General features: G+C 45.7%; 2 protein-coding genes across 3 annotated transcripts in view; one reads left to right on the top strand and one right to left on the bottom strand.

Annotated features, from left to right (window-relative positions):
- Positions 1–15,122, bottom strand: part of CUNH7orf78 (chromosome unknown C7orf78 homolog) — an 84,013-nt gene that overhangs the window by 60,454 nt on the left and 8,437 nt on the right. Inside the window, exons 2-3 of the mRNA XM_073582120.1 lie at positions 9,847–9,997; positions 1,802–1,906 (exon numbers count right to left, since the gene is read on the bottom strand). The gene's annotated coding sequence lies outside the window, so the exon portion shown is untranslated. The remainder of the gene's footprint in view (positions 1–1,801; positions 1,907–9,846; positions 9,998–15,122) is intronic.
- Positions 12,648–15,122, top strand: part of VWDE (von Willebrand factor D and EGF domains) — a 137,525-nt gene continuing 135,050 nt past the window's right edge. For both annotated transcript variants that reach the window (XM_073582119.1, XM_073582118.1), the window contains exon 1: positions 12,648–12,804. In XM_073582119.1, coding sequence (XP_073438220.1) covers positions 12,741–12,804 — 64 coding nt within the window. In that variant the 5' untranslated portion in view covers positions 12,648–12,740. The remainder of the gene's footprint in view (positions 12,805–15,122) is intronic.

Here is a 15,122-nt window from a genome sequence, read left to right as displayed (position 1 = left end):
AAGTGAGCTCCCTCTAGTGGCAGCACAAAGACTCCTCTAATGGAGAAATCTAGTGGGTCGGGACCCACCGCCCATAATTGCTTTCTTGCCTGTCATCTCTAATATAAGACCAGACACTCACAGTCATCTTCTTGTCATCTTGGTTGAGTCCTATTTGCTGCCAATAATTTTATAGGCTCCCCCAGCTGGAGTTTAGTGTGAGGACCCCGACCCTTCACCTGATCACTGTCTCTATATTATGGAGCAGATGGGATATATTAGTGCTGACCTGTCACTTAAAGTAAAAAACTAAAACCTGCCTTGACATAAAGCTCTCCATGTGTCTGGCATCAATTTCATCACCATTTAAAACTAAAAAATATTTAGAATTAAGAGTCCTCGGTGGCTGATACACTCAGGACTCTCAATTCTAAGTATTTTTCTATCTACTGGCTAGCACGGTACAAAGATATTCATCTTTCCTGTATCATTTACAACTGCAAATTCAAAGTTAAAAACAAAAAGGAAAAAAAGAAAAAGTGTTGAATAAGTATAAATATAAAACAGGGGTCACCTGTAAACTCTATATAATACACTATATATCCTGTAGATACAATCTGCATGAGCTACCTACAAATATGGGTCGCCCTCCCAGGGCTGTGGGGTACTCGGTACCGGGCCTGTTGGTTTCAATGGAAGATGTCACGGTAGCTGTGACACGGTCCGTGGCCCTGGGCACCCATGTAAAAGGGGTTAAGTGATGGAATAAAGTTTATGAGTGAATGATTCGTGACGCCACCTGTGGTGTTCGGCAATGAAGATGTTAAGCCGACGCTGCAGACAGCTCCTCTGGGACAGATGGTGTGGTGCAGCAATGATGGCGTAGCCCTCCACAGGCAGGGCTGTAGGTCCCAGGGCAGGGTAGGTGAAGCGCTTGTGAGGAGAGTGTAATGGTGCAGTGATGAGCACAAAGATGTAGCAGTGCTGAGTGTGTTGGCGCAGGAATAAGCGGAGGACACCAGGGCATGTAGTTCCAAAGCTTTACTCACAGTCTGTTGTGCATACAGGTGCCCGGATCCGTGCCGTGTCCTCCGGGTCAGGGCTTAGCCAACCTCCAGGCAAGATGAAGTACTCCTTTGCAACATGTGCCTTTTCTGAACGTCTCCCATTTTGCGCCTATAGTGAAGTACTCACAGTACTGAGTTACACTGGAGTTCCTCCTGTCAGATGTTCCTATGAACTCTACTTGTACGGCAGACAGCTGTAGCCTGCTTCGGGGACTCCTTGTTACTAAGTCCCGGCTCTCTCTCGTTGCTGTTGTGCCCCCAAGTCTTGTGTGGGAATAAAGTGATGACAACTTCTATTCCTCCGGTGTCTGTCGCAGGACCATTAGTATCCATACAACCTCGGGGACCGGACCCCGGCCTTGCACTGTGAACTTGGGAAGGGTTCTGCTCTAACCCTAATCCTTAGTCCTCCTCTCCTTGCGTTCCGTACTAATCCTTCTTTCTTATGGAGAGAGTCAGGCTTTCCAACAATGTCCCTTTCCTGTGCCAGCGGACCCAGGTCACTGAGGTCGGCTGCAGCACTTCCTTCATACATCCCACTCCGGGGAGTTCCTCTCACCGACTGACCTACTCTGACTGACTCAGTCAGACTCTCCTAATCCTAAAATCTTCCCGCTCTTTTGTGCCAACAAAGCTCCACCCGCCTCCCAGCACTCTTCGTGTTCCAAGCAGGGAGCCACCAAAGGGTGCTTTACTACACTACTGTGTTGTGTGGGATGCAGGTGTTGGAGTGTGGTCAGGTGTCTCCACCCTACCTGAATGGTGGGGTACCACACCTCAGGAGGAGGTGCAGTACCTCTGTGGCGACTGAACCCTCAGGGGTGCCACATACCCCCCGTTAAACACAGAACATCCGCGGGCTGCAAGTGAAACAAAGACAGACAAAAATCAGGAACATACAAAAATTTTTTGAATGCTTGATAAACAATACTTATCTAAACTTCCCAATATGGGAGGCGCTGATCCTTGAACGTTTCAAACAATTTAACAAACTATCTATGTCGAAATATAGTACCTAATTGTGCTATTGGCCATAAACTCACCTTTTTCTATTACTTCTAGACCCTAGGTGACAACCTCCGATGCCTGGTTCGTCACCTGCATTTTCAAATCTTTATTCAAATTTTTCATCTTTATTCACACATTAACATGAGTCTAAACTCTGTAAAACATTCACTATTAGTTCGATTCCTAGATCTCACGACCAACTATATCCTTTATAAAATCTGTTCTATTACCATTAATGTCTTTATTAAACACTATCACTATTTACTTTTTCTATCAAAATGCTAAATATTATTATTAAGTGCAATTATGTAAAGTAGACACGGATCCAGCCAAGATGTCTTGAAATGTCCCTATTAAAGCAGGTCTATGTAAAACCAAGAGAAAGCACCTTAAGAGGTGCAACTATTTACAGGACAGTTCTGGATCACTCATTGTCCATGATCTCCACAGTTCAAATATAAAAGGCTGCCTAAGAAATTGGGCAAACTGGAATCAAAAGAAAAAAACAAAAACAACATGATGAACAAAAAAATGAAAAAGGCATAACGGTGCCTATACCCTCCTGGGTAACAGTTAGTTATTAATTCTAAGTGATGGTCCCCTCCTGGGGTGGTGGAAGTGGGTCGCTTGGGCTGCTTCCAGGGAAGAACTGAAGGACATCCTCTTCTTGATGATTGATTGACATAAGAGGTGGTGGCAGTTGGTAGAATTGCGGCCTGAGGTACAGCAGGTTCAGCAACTTGTACCATAGGGTGTGGGACTGGAGTAAAGGTTGTCTGCCTGGCCTTGGCAGATGTAATCACTACCGCGGGAGGTATTCCTGCCGGGGGAACATAGGCATGTTCCATTTTGTAGGCCGCAATAAAATCTTCTGGTATGCGGCGCACATTCATGGAGTACCAGCCACGTAGCCCCTCATGTCGGGTGAAAGTAACATATTCTCCCGGTTGCAGGTCTCGAGCAGGGTGTCCCCTCCGAAGGTGAGATTCAACATCCCTCCTGCTAAAGAAGAGGTCAGAGATCCTCTGGGGGTCTGAGATGAAACCAAACCCCCGCTCCTGGTTGACATTCAGGACCTGACCCCATCCTGCTGAGTCCCGGGGGCCATAGTGACCGGCACGGACCTTCTCCTTCCGGTCCATATCAGGGCCCAGCACTGCCAGTCTCTGCTGCTCCCGTTCTCTCTGCTCCGCTGCCAGCTGGCGGAGTGTCTGCTGGCAATAGGTCTCCTCTTCCTCCTCCACCTCTTGGGGCCGACCTCTACCCACCGTGGACAGGGGCACTACCGCCAGGGGCTCAGATGTTTCCCCCCAGGGTTTAGAGTCCCGGTCCCAGACTAGGTCCAGCACGACCTGTCCGGACGCTGCAGCAGCTGTACACCCCAAAGCCTTCCCAAGTGCAGGGGCAGCAGACCTGGGGTCTCTTGGTGATGCTCCGGTGCAGGTTTGGGACGGCAGTCAATAGCTGGAACGTCCACCGGAATAGTCAGCTGTCGGAGACGGCGGTGGAGCAGATTGCGGCTCCTGGTCCGCAGGGGTCTCCGGTGGGACCTGCGCAGCCGCATCAGGTCCAGGCAGGAGTTCAACTTCCTCCGCTTCAGCCTCCAGGCCCCCAGAGAACTCCTCATGACAGGCCGCACTGTTATGATTGGGTCACCGAGGAGGAAAAAAGCAACAAGCTAAGTCTCATAAAACCAGAGAGGTTGGTAACTATGCAGATTGCAGATCCCTGATCTTAACCACACAACTAGCAGCAGTCGTGGAGCATTCCTACGATGGTCCTAGACGCCACGTCACAACCGGAGAGCTACATAAGCCTAAAGCAGGAAAAGAGGAAAACTAACTGCCCCAGAGCTTACACTCTACAGGAGAGAGAGGACCCTGCTGACCATAAGAGCTTACACTCTACAGGAGAGAGAGAGGACCCCGCTGACCATAAAAGCTTACACTCTACAGGAGAGAGAGGACCCCACTGACCATAAGAGCTTACACTCTACAGGAGAGAGAGAGGACCCCCCGCTGACCATAAAAGCTTACACTCTACAGGAGAGAGAGGACCCCACTGATCATAAGAGCTTACACTCTACAGGAGACAGAGGACCCCACTGACCATAAGAGCTTACACTCTACATTAGAGAGAGGACCCCACTGATCATAAGAGCTTACACACTACAGGAGAGAGAGGACCCCGCTGATCATAAGAGTTTACACTCTACAGGAGAGAGAAGACCCCACTGATCATAAGAGCTTACACTCTACAGGAGACAGAGGACCCCACTGACCATAAGAGCTTACACTCTACAGGAGAGAGAGGACCACACTGATCATAAGAGCTTACACTCTACAGGAGACAGAGGACCCCACTGACCATAAGAGCTTACACTCTGCAGGAGAGAGAGGACCCCACTGACCATAAGAGCTTACACTCTACAGGAGAGAGATGACCCCGCTGATCATAAGAGCTTACACACTACAGGAGAGAGAGGACCCCGCTGATCATAAGAGCTTACACTCTACAGGAGAGAGAGAGAGGACCCCACTGACCATAAGATCTTACACTCTACAGGAGACAGAGGACCCCACTGACCATAAGAGCTTACACTCTACAGGAGAGAGAGGACCCCACTGACCATAAGAGCTTACACTCTACAGTAGAGAGAGGACCCCGCTGATCATAAGAGCTTACACTCTACAGCAGAGAGGACACCACTGACCATAAGAGCTTACACTCTACAGGAGAGAGAGAGAGGACACCACTGACCATAAGAGCTTACACTCTACAGGAGAGAGAGAGGACCCCACTGACCATAAGAGCTTACACTCTACAGGAGAGAGAGAGGACACCACTGACCATAAGAGCTTACACTCTACAGAAGAGAGAGAGGACCCCACTGATCATAAGAGCTTACACTCTACAGGAGAGAGAGGACCCCACTGACCATAAGAGCTTACACTCTACAGTAGAGAGAGGACCCCGCTGATCATAAGAGCTTACACTCTACAGGAGAGAGAGAGGACCACACTGACCATAAGAGCTTACACTCTACAGGAGAGAGAGAGGACCCCACTGACCATAAGAGCTTACACTCTACAGGAGAGAGAGGACCCCACTGACCATAAGAGCTTACACTCTACAGGAGAGAGAGGACCCTGCTGACCATAAGAGCTTACACTCTACAGGAGAGAGAGAGGACCCCGCTGACCATAAAAGCTTACACTCTACAGGAGAGAGAGGACCCCACTGACCATAAGAGCTTACACTCTACAGGAGAGAGAGAGGACCCCGCTGACCATAAAAGCTTACACTCTACAGGAGAGAGAGGACCCCACTGATCATAAGAGCTTACACTCTACAGGAGACAGAGGACCCCACTGACCATAAGAGCTTACACTCTACAGGAGAGAGAGGACCCCACTGATCATAAGAGCTTACACACTACAGGAGAGAGAGGACCCCGCTGATCATAAGAGCTTACACTCTACAGGAGAGAGAAGACCCCACTGATCATAAGAGCTTACACTCTACAGGAGACAGAGGACCCCACTGACCATAAGAGCTTACACTCTACAGGAGAGAGAGGACCCCACTGATCATAAGAGCTTACACTCTACAGGAGACAGAGGACCCCACTGACCATAAGAGCTTACACTCTGCAGGAGAGAGAGGACCCCACTGACCATAAGAGCTTACACTCTACAGGAGAGAGAGGACCCCACTGACCATAAGAGCTTACACTCTGCAGGAGAGAGAGGACCCCACTGACCATAAGAGCTTACACTCTGCAGGAGAGAGAGGACCCCACTGATCATAAGATCTTACACTCTACAGGAGACAGAGGACCCCACTGACCATAAGAGCTTACACTCTACAGGAGAGAGAGGACCCCACTGACCATAAGAGCTTACACTCTACAGTAGAGAGAGGACCCCACTGATCATAAGAGCTTACACTCTACAGCAGAGAGGACCCCACTGACCATAAGAGCTTACACTCTACAGGAGAGAGAGAGAGGACACCACTGACCATAAGAGCTTACACTCTACAGGAGAGAGAGAGGACCCCACTGACCATAAGAGCTTACACTCTACAGGAGAGAGAGAGGACACCACTGACCATAAGAGCTTACACTCTACAGAAGAGAGAGAGGACCCCACTGATCATAAGAGCTTACACTCTACAGGAGAGAGAGAGGACCACACTGACCATAAGAGCTTACACTCTACAGGAGAGGGAGGACCCCGCTGACCATAAGAGCCTCCACTCTACAGGAGAGAGAGGACCCTGCTGACCATAAGAGCTTACACTCTACAGGAGAGAGAGAGGACCCCACTGACCATAAGAGCTTACACTCTACAGAAGAGAGAGGGGACACCACTGACCATAAGAGCTTACACTCTACAGGAGGGGGAGGACCCCACTGACCATAAGAGCCTCCACTCTACAGGAGAGAGAGGACCCCGCTGATCATAAGAGCTTACACTCTACAGGAGAGAGAGGACCCCACTGACCATAAGAGCTTACACTCTACAGAAGAGAGAGAGGACCCCACTGACCATAAGAGCTTACACTCTACAGAAGAGAGAGAGGACCCCACTGACCATAAGAGCCTCCACTCTACAGGAGAGAGAGGACCCCGCTGATCATAAGAGCTTACACTCTACAGGAGAGAGAGAGGACCCCCCTGACCATAAGAGCTTACACTCTACAGGAGAGAGAGAGGACACCACTGACCATAAGAGCTTACACTCTACAGAAGAGAGAGAGGACCCCACTGACCATAAGAGCTTACACTCTACAGGAGAGAGAGAGGACCCCACTGACCATAAGAGCTTACACTCTACAGGAGAGAGAGAGGACCCCACTGACCATAAGAGCTTACACTCTACAGGAGAGAGAGAGGACGCCACTGACCATAAGAGCTTACACTCTACAGGAGAGCGAAAGGACCCCGCTGACCATAAGAGCTTACACTCTACAGGAGAGAGAGAGGACACCACTGACCATAAGAGCTTACACTCTACAGGAGAGAGAGAGGACCCCCCTGACCATAAGAGCTTACACTCTACAGGAGAGAGAGAGGACACCACTGACCATAAGAGCTTACACTCTACAGAAGAGAGAGAGGACCCCACTGACCATAAGAGCTTACACTCTACAGGAGAGAGAGAGGACCCCACTGACCATAAGAGCTTACACTCTACAGGAGAGAGAGAGGACCCCACTGACCATAAGAGCTTACACTCTACAGGAGAGAGAGAGGACGCCACTGACCATAAGAGCTTACACTCTACAGGAGAGAGAGGACCCCACTGATCATAAGAGCTTACACTCTACAGGAGACAGAGGACCCCACTGACCATAAGAGCTTACACTCTGCAGGAGAGAGAGGACCCCACTGACCATAAGAGCTTACACTCTACAGGAGAGAGAGAGGACCCCGCTGATCATAAGAGCTTACACACTACAGGAGAGAGAGGACCCCGCTGATCATAAGAGCTTACACTCTACAGGAGAGAGAGAGAGGACCCCACTGACCATAAGATCTTACACTCTACAGGAGACAGAGGACCCCACTGACCATAAGAGCTTACACTCTACAGGAGAGAGAGGACCCCACTGACCATAAGAGCTTACACTCTACAGTAGAGAGAGGACCCCACTGATCATAAGAGCTTACACTCTACAGCAGAGAGGACCCCACTGACCATAAGAGCTTACACTCTACAGGAGAGAGAGAGAGGACACCACTGACCATAAGAGCTTACACTCTACAGGAGAGAGAGGACCCCACAGACCATAAGAGCTTACACTCTACAGGAGAGAGAGGACACCACTGACCATAAGAGCTTACACTCTACAGAAGAGAGAGAGGACCCCACTGATCATAAGAGCTTACACTCTACAGGAGAGAGAGAGGACCACACTGACCATAAGAGCTTACACTCTACAGGAGAGGGAGGACCCCGCTGACCATAAGAGCCTCCACTCTACAGGAGAGAGAGGACCCTGCTGACCATAAGAGCTTACACTCTACAGGAGAGAGAGAGGACCCCACTGACCATAAGAGCTTACACTCTACAGAAGAGAGAGGGGACACCACTGACCATAAGAGCTTACACTCTACAGGAGAGGGAGGACCCCACTGACCATAAGAGCCTCCACTCTACAGGAGAGAGAGGACCCCGCTGATCATAAGAGCTTACACTCTACAGGAGAGAGAGGACCCCACTGACCATAAGAGCTTACACTCTACAGAAGAGAGAGAGGACCCCACTGACCATAAGAGCTTACACTCTACAGAAGAGAGAGAGGACCCCACTGACCATAAGAGCCTCCACTCTACAGGAGAGAGAGGACCCCGCTGATCATAAGAGCTTACACTCTACAGGAGAGAGAGAGGACCCCCCTGACCATAAGAGCTTACACTCTACAGGAGAGAGAGAGGACACCACTGACCATAAGAGCTTACACTCTACAGAAGAGAGAGAGGACCCCACTGACCATAAGAGCTTACACTCTACAGGAGAGAGAGAGGACCCCACTGACCATAAGAGCTTACACTCTACAGTAGAGAGAGAGGACCCCACTGACCATAAGAGCTTACACTCTACAGGAGAGAGAGAGGACGCCACTGACCATAAGAGCTTACACTCTACAGGAGAGAGAAAGGACCCCGCTGACCATAAGAGCTTACACTCTACAGGAGAGAGAGAGGACACCACTGACCATAAGAGCTTACACTCTACAGGAGAGAGAGAGGACCCCCCTGACCATAAGAGCTTACACTCTACAGGAGAGAGAGAGGACACCACTGACCATAAGAGCTTACACTCTACAGAAGAGAGAGAGGACCCCACTGACCATAAGAGCTTACACTCTACAGGAGAGAGAGAGGACCCCACTGACCATAAGAGCTTACACTCTACAGGAGAGAGAGAGGACCCCACTGACCATAAGAGCTTACACTCTACAGGAGAGAGAGAGGACGCCACTGACCATAAGAGCTTACACTCTACAGGAGAGAGAAAGGACCCCGCTGACCATAAGAGCTTACACTCTACAGGAGAGAGAAAGGACCCCACTGACCATAAGAGCTTACACTCTACAGAAGAGAGAGAGGACACCACTGACCATAAGAGCTTACACTCTACAGGAGAGAGAGAGGACCCCACTGACCATAAGAGCTTACACTCTACAGGAGAGAGAGAGGACCCCACTGACCATAAGAGCTTACACTCTACAGGAGAGAGAGAGGACCCCACTGACCATAAGAGCTTACACTCTACAGGAGAGAGAGAGGACCCCACTGACCATAAGAGCTTACACTCTACAGAAGAGAGAGAGGACACCACTGACCATAAGAGCTTACACTCTACAGGAGAGAGAGAGGACCCCACTGACCATAAGAGCTTACACTCTACAGGAGAGAGAGAGGACCCCACTGACCATAAGAGCTTACACTCTACAGGAGAGAGAGAGGACCCCACTGACCATAAGAGCTTACACTCTACAGGAGAGAGAGAGGACCCCACTGACCATAAGAGCTTACACTCTACAGGAGAGAGATGACCCCACTGCATGGGAATCAGAGCTGTGATCCTCGAGGTAGTGACCACCACTGTACAAGTTGTGATAATCCGCTACATGTTATAATTGCAGGGCATTATGGGGAAGTTGAGTGTCACTGCAATAAGACCATTAGCTCTCTGATGCTTCACAGTGTGGGAAACGGTAATGGGCAAGTTTGTTTTATTGTGAACAATGAATCGGATCTCAAAGTGTTCAAACTCACATGAAACCACAAATTTCTGAAAATTTGACTCAATCATCTGCCGATCGTTCCACTCGACCCTATCATCGATTGTAAATTTTGTTGGTTTTAGCTCCTGGTGACCATATGATTTGTATGTCCCCATAGAGTCCTGTCTTCTTGATGGGTTTCCCTACAAATAACAAAGATAAAGGTCCATCAAATTCAACCAATAACTCTACCACATTGTATAACAATAAACTAATGTTAAACTGATAGATGATAGATAGATAGATAGATAGATAGATAGATAGAAAGATAGATAGATAGATTATAGATATATAGATAGATGATAGATAGATGATAGATAATAGACAGATAGATAGATAATAGATAGATTATAGATATATAGATAGATGATAGATAGATAGATAATAGATAGATGATAGATATATAGATAGATAATAGATAGATAATAGATAGATGATAGATAGATAGATAGATAGATATATAGATAGATGATAGATAGATGATAGATAATAGATAGATAGATAGATAATAGATAGATGATAGATATATAGATAGATAATAGATAGATAGATAGATGATAGATAGATAGATAGATAATAGATAGATAATAGATAGATAGATGATAGATGATAGATAGATAGATATATAGATAGATGATAGATAGATGATAGATAATAGATAGATAGATAGATAATAGATAGATGATAGATATATAGATAGATAATAGATAGATAGATAGATAGATAGATAGATAGATAGATAGATGATAGATAGATAGATAGATAGATAGATAGACAGATAACTACGTATATACATAGAAACATTTTTCCTTGTTTTCTGCGTTTTCTTTTTCTAAGTCTTATACAGAAACCTACAGTGGGGAAAAAAAGTATTTAGTCAGTCAGCAATAGTGCAAGTTCCACCACTTAAAAAGATGAGAGGCGTCTGTAATTTACATCATAGGTAGACCTCAACTATGGGAGACAAACTGAGAAAAAAAAATCCAGAAAATCACATTGTCTGTTTTTTTTTCATTTTATTTGCATATTATGGTGGAAAATAAGTATTTGGTCAGAAACAAGCAATCAAGATTTCTGGCTCTCACAGACCTGTAACTTCTTCTTTAAGAGTCTCCTCTTTCCTCCACTCATTACCTGTAGTAATGGCACCTGTTTAAACTTGTTATCAGTATTAAAAGACACCTGTGCACACCCTCAAACAGTCTGACTCCAAACTCCACTATGGTGAAGACCAAAGAGCTGTCAAAGGACACCAGAAACAAAATTGTAGCCCTGCACCAGGCTGGGAAGACTGAATCTGCAATAGCCAACCAGCTTGGAGTGAAGAAATCAACTGTGGGAGCAATAATTAGAAAATGGAAGACATACAAGACCACTGATAATCTCCCTCGATCTGGTGCTCCACGCAAAATCCCACCCCGTGGGGTCAGAATGATCACAAGAACGGTGAGCAAAAATCCCAGAACCACGCGGGGGGACCTAGTGAATGAACTGCAGAGAGCTGGGACCAATGTAACAAGGCCTACCATAAGTAACACACTACGCCACCATGGACTCAGATCCTGCAGTGCCAGACGTGTCCCACTGCTTAAGCCTGTACAGGTCCGGGCCCGTCTGAAGTTTGCTAGAGAGCATTTGGATGATCCAGAGGAGTTTTGGGAGAATGTCCTATGGTCTGATGAAACCAAACTGGAACTGTTTGGTAGAAACACAACTTGTCGTGTTTGGAGGAAAAAGAATACTGAGTTGCATCCATCAAACACCATACCTACTGTAAAGCATGGTGGTGGAAACATCATGCTTTGGGGCTGTTTCTCTGCAAAGGGGCCAGGACGACTGATCCGGGTACATGAAAGAATGAATGGGGCCATGTATCGTGAGATTTTGAGTTAAACCTCCTTCCATCAGCAAGGGCATTGAAGATGAAAAGTGGCTGGGTCTTTCAACATGACAATGATCCAAAGCACACCGCCAGGGCAACGAAGGAGTGGCTTCGTAAGAAGCATTTCAAGGTCCTGGAGTGGCCTAGCCAGTCTCCAGATCTCAACCCTATAGAAAACCTTTGGAGGGAGTTGAAAGTCCGTGTTGCCAAGAGAAAAGCCAAAAACATCACTGCTCTAGAGGAGATCTGCATGGAGGAATGGGCCAACATACCAACAACAGTGTGTGGCAACCTTGTGAAGACTTACAGAAAACGTTTGACCTCTGTCATTGCCAACAAAGGATATATCACAAAGTATTGAGATGAAATTTTGTTTCTGACCAAATACTTATTTTCCACCATAATATGCAAATAAAATGAAAAAAAAAACAGACAATGTGATTTTCTGGATTTTTTTTTCTCAGTTTGTCTCCCATAGTTGAGGTCTACCTATGATGTAAATTACAGACGCCTCTCATCTTTTTAAGTGGTGGAACTTGCACTATTGCTGACTGACTAAATACTTTTTTTCCCCACTGTATAATGAAAAAAAATCCTACTTAGAAATAAAAAATACACCAACGAGTCGACCTAAACGCCACAAACTAAAACTCTTTTCTGTTGTGTATTTTTTCTTTCTCTGTAGACTTTATTGTAACGTGACAAAAACCCATAAATATATAATTTGATAATTTTGTGAACACAGCCTTCTGGAATGAGTAAAACCCAACTGTAGGAAATCCCAGAGCCCTCTCCTGGAGACCCTGCGCCTCCTCCTGCTGGGGATGGTGGAGGAGGAGGAGGAGTGTCCAGCCAGGATACTATTACAGAGGTGGACACTCACTGTCCTGCACCCTGTACTGGAGTGAGGCTCCTCACATGGATTCTGATGTGATTCCTCTCCACACTGGTCACATTGGGTTCCGGCTGCTGTAGGGATTTATTCTGTGTTCCCACCATTTAATATGGGGGTCATCTCTGCACTCTGGATTATACTGACTGTCCTGCAGACTGGAGACTGTCAGCAAGGTAAGAAAAGATTTATAAGTTATTTATCAATATGTATTATATTAGTTACTTTTCTTCTTCTTTTATACTTATTACTAGAGTTTTAAATAGTTTTCATCTTCCGAAAGATTTCAGATCAGCAAAATTCTGGATCCAAAAGCATAGACTTTTTATTTTTAAGGAGAAAGCCCTTCAGCAAACTCTTTCTCTTTGAGGAGTTTTTTCATTTATTGATGAGTTTTGGAAGAGTTGTTTTTTTCTCCCTGAACCTCTTTTTCTGCAGTTTTCTGCTTGGACACTGCCTAGTTTGGAGCGTTCTTCATCAGTATCCGTGCACTTTCTGTTTTTTCCACCAGGCATTTTTTTTTTCAAGCCTGAAATGAAAAATTAAAAAAAAAGAAAAAAATGCTCTAAAAACACTCAAAAAACTCTACATAAGAGTAGCAAAGTTAATTGACCTTGAAATTGACAAGAAGAGTCAGGCGATTTTAGGCATTTTTTATGACTTTTTTTATGGTCTCCAAAAAAAACTTTGCAAAAAATTCCATCCACACGTATAATGTCAGGGTAATTAGACCTCAGATCCGGATGGCTGGTGGTTGCCCACGTTACAGATATATGTAACTAACTTTTACATTGCAGAACTGGCAGGGGTCTCACGGCGACACTGGCCGCGACAAAGGTCGCACGGACGGAGGTTACTCTGCGCAGCTGCAACATCGCAGCGTAATGCGGTCGCATTGTGACACAGGGGGAAGAACAACTTCAGTTGAGTTTTTGAAACTTTGTTGCCTTTTCGTAGATCAACTTTTGGTTGTACGACCGGTGGCGCTGCCAAAATCCCGGTTTTGCTCAAGTCTAAGCCTGGATTAGGTTAGGCTTATATTGAGTGTGGGCACAACAGAAAAGTGCAGCCAACATATATAAGTAACTATATAATGTGTACATTGAGTTCTGACCCTCTGTCACGTGATTACACTGTGCATCAATTCATTGTCTTTCTATGGATGCCACTATTTGTACAATAGATAAAATATCTAATTTGTACACTAAAAACTATGTCCCCTCGAAGCCTTAGACAATAAAACACATTAAGATTCCTACTTTGCATAATCCCTTTATTTAGAAGATTTTATCCTTTTGCTGAAATCTCCAGCGATTATCTTTGATCTGTAGGGAAAACATGCTCAGTTATCCTGCAGTGCCACCGCAGGCGAGGAAAGGTATTACACGATTCCCGCGTAAATCAATATCTATGTATGGAAGAGTTGAGTTTACCTCTATAGGATTGTGACTTGGTGGAAAGTCCTTGTTGTTTGAACGTTATGGTTTTATTTCTTTTTCAATGAAACTATGTAGATATTATAGAAATGGCAGATATCATTTCCATAAAGTAATGATACCATAAGAAGGCCAGCTGGAAACTAACCAATTGCAATGCTTCAGCGCTATGGGAAATGCAGATTTCTGGCCGTAGAAATGACCAGTGGGGTATGGACTCCATCTTCTTACTGGTGGGCATTATGGCGGCACAGTTATTGAATGCGCTGGCACAATGTAGCAAGGAAATGTAAAAACTTCAGCTTCATGATGGAAGTCTGTAGGGAGTTCCCAAAAGGTTTATAACTTCATCACATGCTTTGTGTTTTGGTCAATCACCAATTTCAACAACCTTGCTTACTGTCAGTGAATAGATGAGACCTCGAGTAGGAAACTTCCCTAAGTGATTGCTCTCTTCAAGAGACAATTTCACCCCATCTAGTTCCTATAGATAATAATAATAACAATATTTATATAGCGCCAACATATTCCGCAGCGCTCTGTATAGATCTGTGCTGCAGATTTTTTTAATTTTTAATTGGGTGAAATTTGCCGCAGAAATCGACATGTAACTCATGCAAATTTGGCCATAGATCCGTGACAGATTTTAAAAATGGATCCACAGCAAAATCTGCTGCTGAATTTTGTCAGCCGCCCTGACAATCATCAGATCGCTGAGGGTCTGGTTTCCTGGAATGTTCGTCTGGCTATACCTTTTCCCTGCAGTGGCCTCTACAGGAGAAATATGGTATTACAAAAAAAAAAACATTACAAACAAAAGGTAACGAGGTCATTTATCCGCCACCGATATTTCATCACAGAAGTTTATTTTTCTCGCTATGCTTTTAATTTAGTAGAGCTTTTATGTAAAAATGGAAAACAGACTTACAAAGCCTGTGACCAAGCGTGACACAGCTTCTGCAACCTAAGACCAAAAACATCCAACACAGATCTGTCCAACTGGAGACTACAGACACAAGCACTGATTTTTAGTATTGAGAGTAGTGTCCTCTTATTAT

The sequence above is a fragment of the Dendrobates tinctorius genome, unplaced genomic scaffold, assembly GCF_039654945.1.
Source record: "Dendrobates tinctorius isolate UK_male_01 unplaced genomic scaffold, ASM3965494v1 ptg000070l, whole genome shotgun sequence".
NCBI classification, from domain to species: Eukaryota; Metazoa; Chordata; class Amphibia; order Anura; family Dendrobatidae; genus Dendrobates; species Dendrobates tinctorius.
Note: the sequence above shows the minus strand (reverse complement) of the source record. Positions and strands in the feature narration are given on the sequence as shown.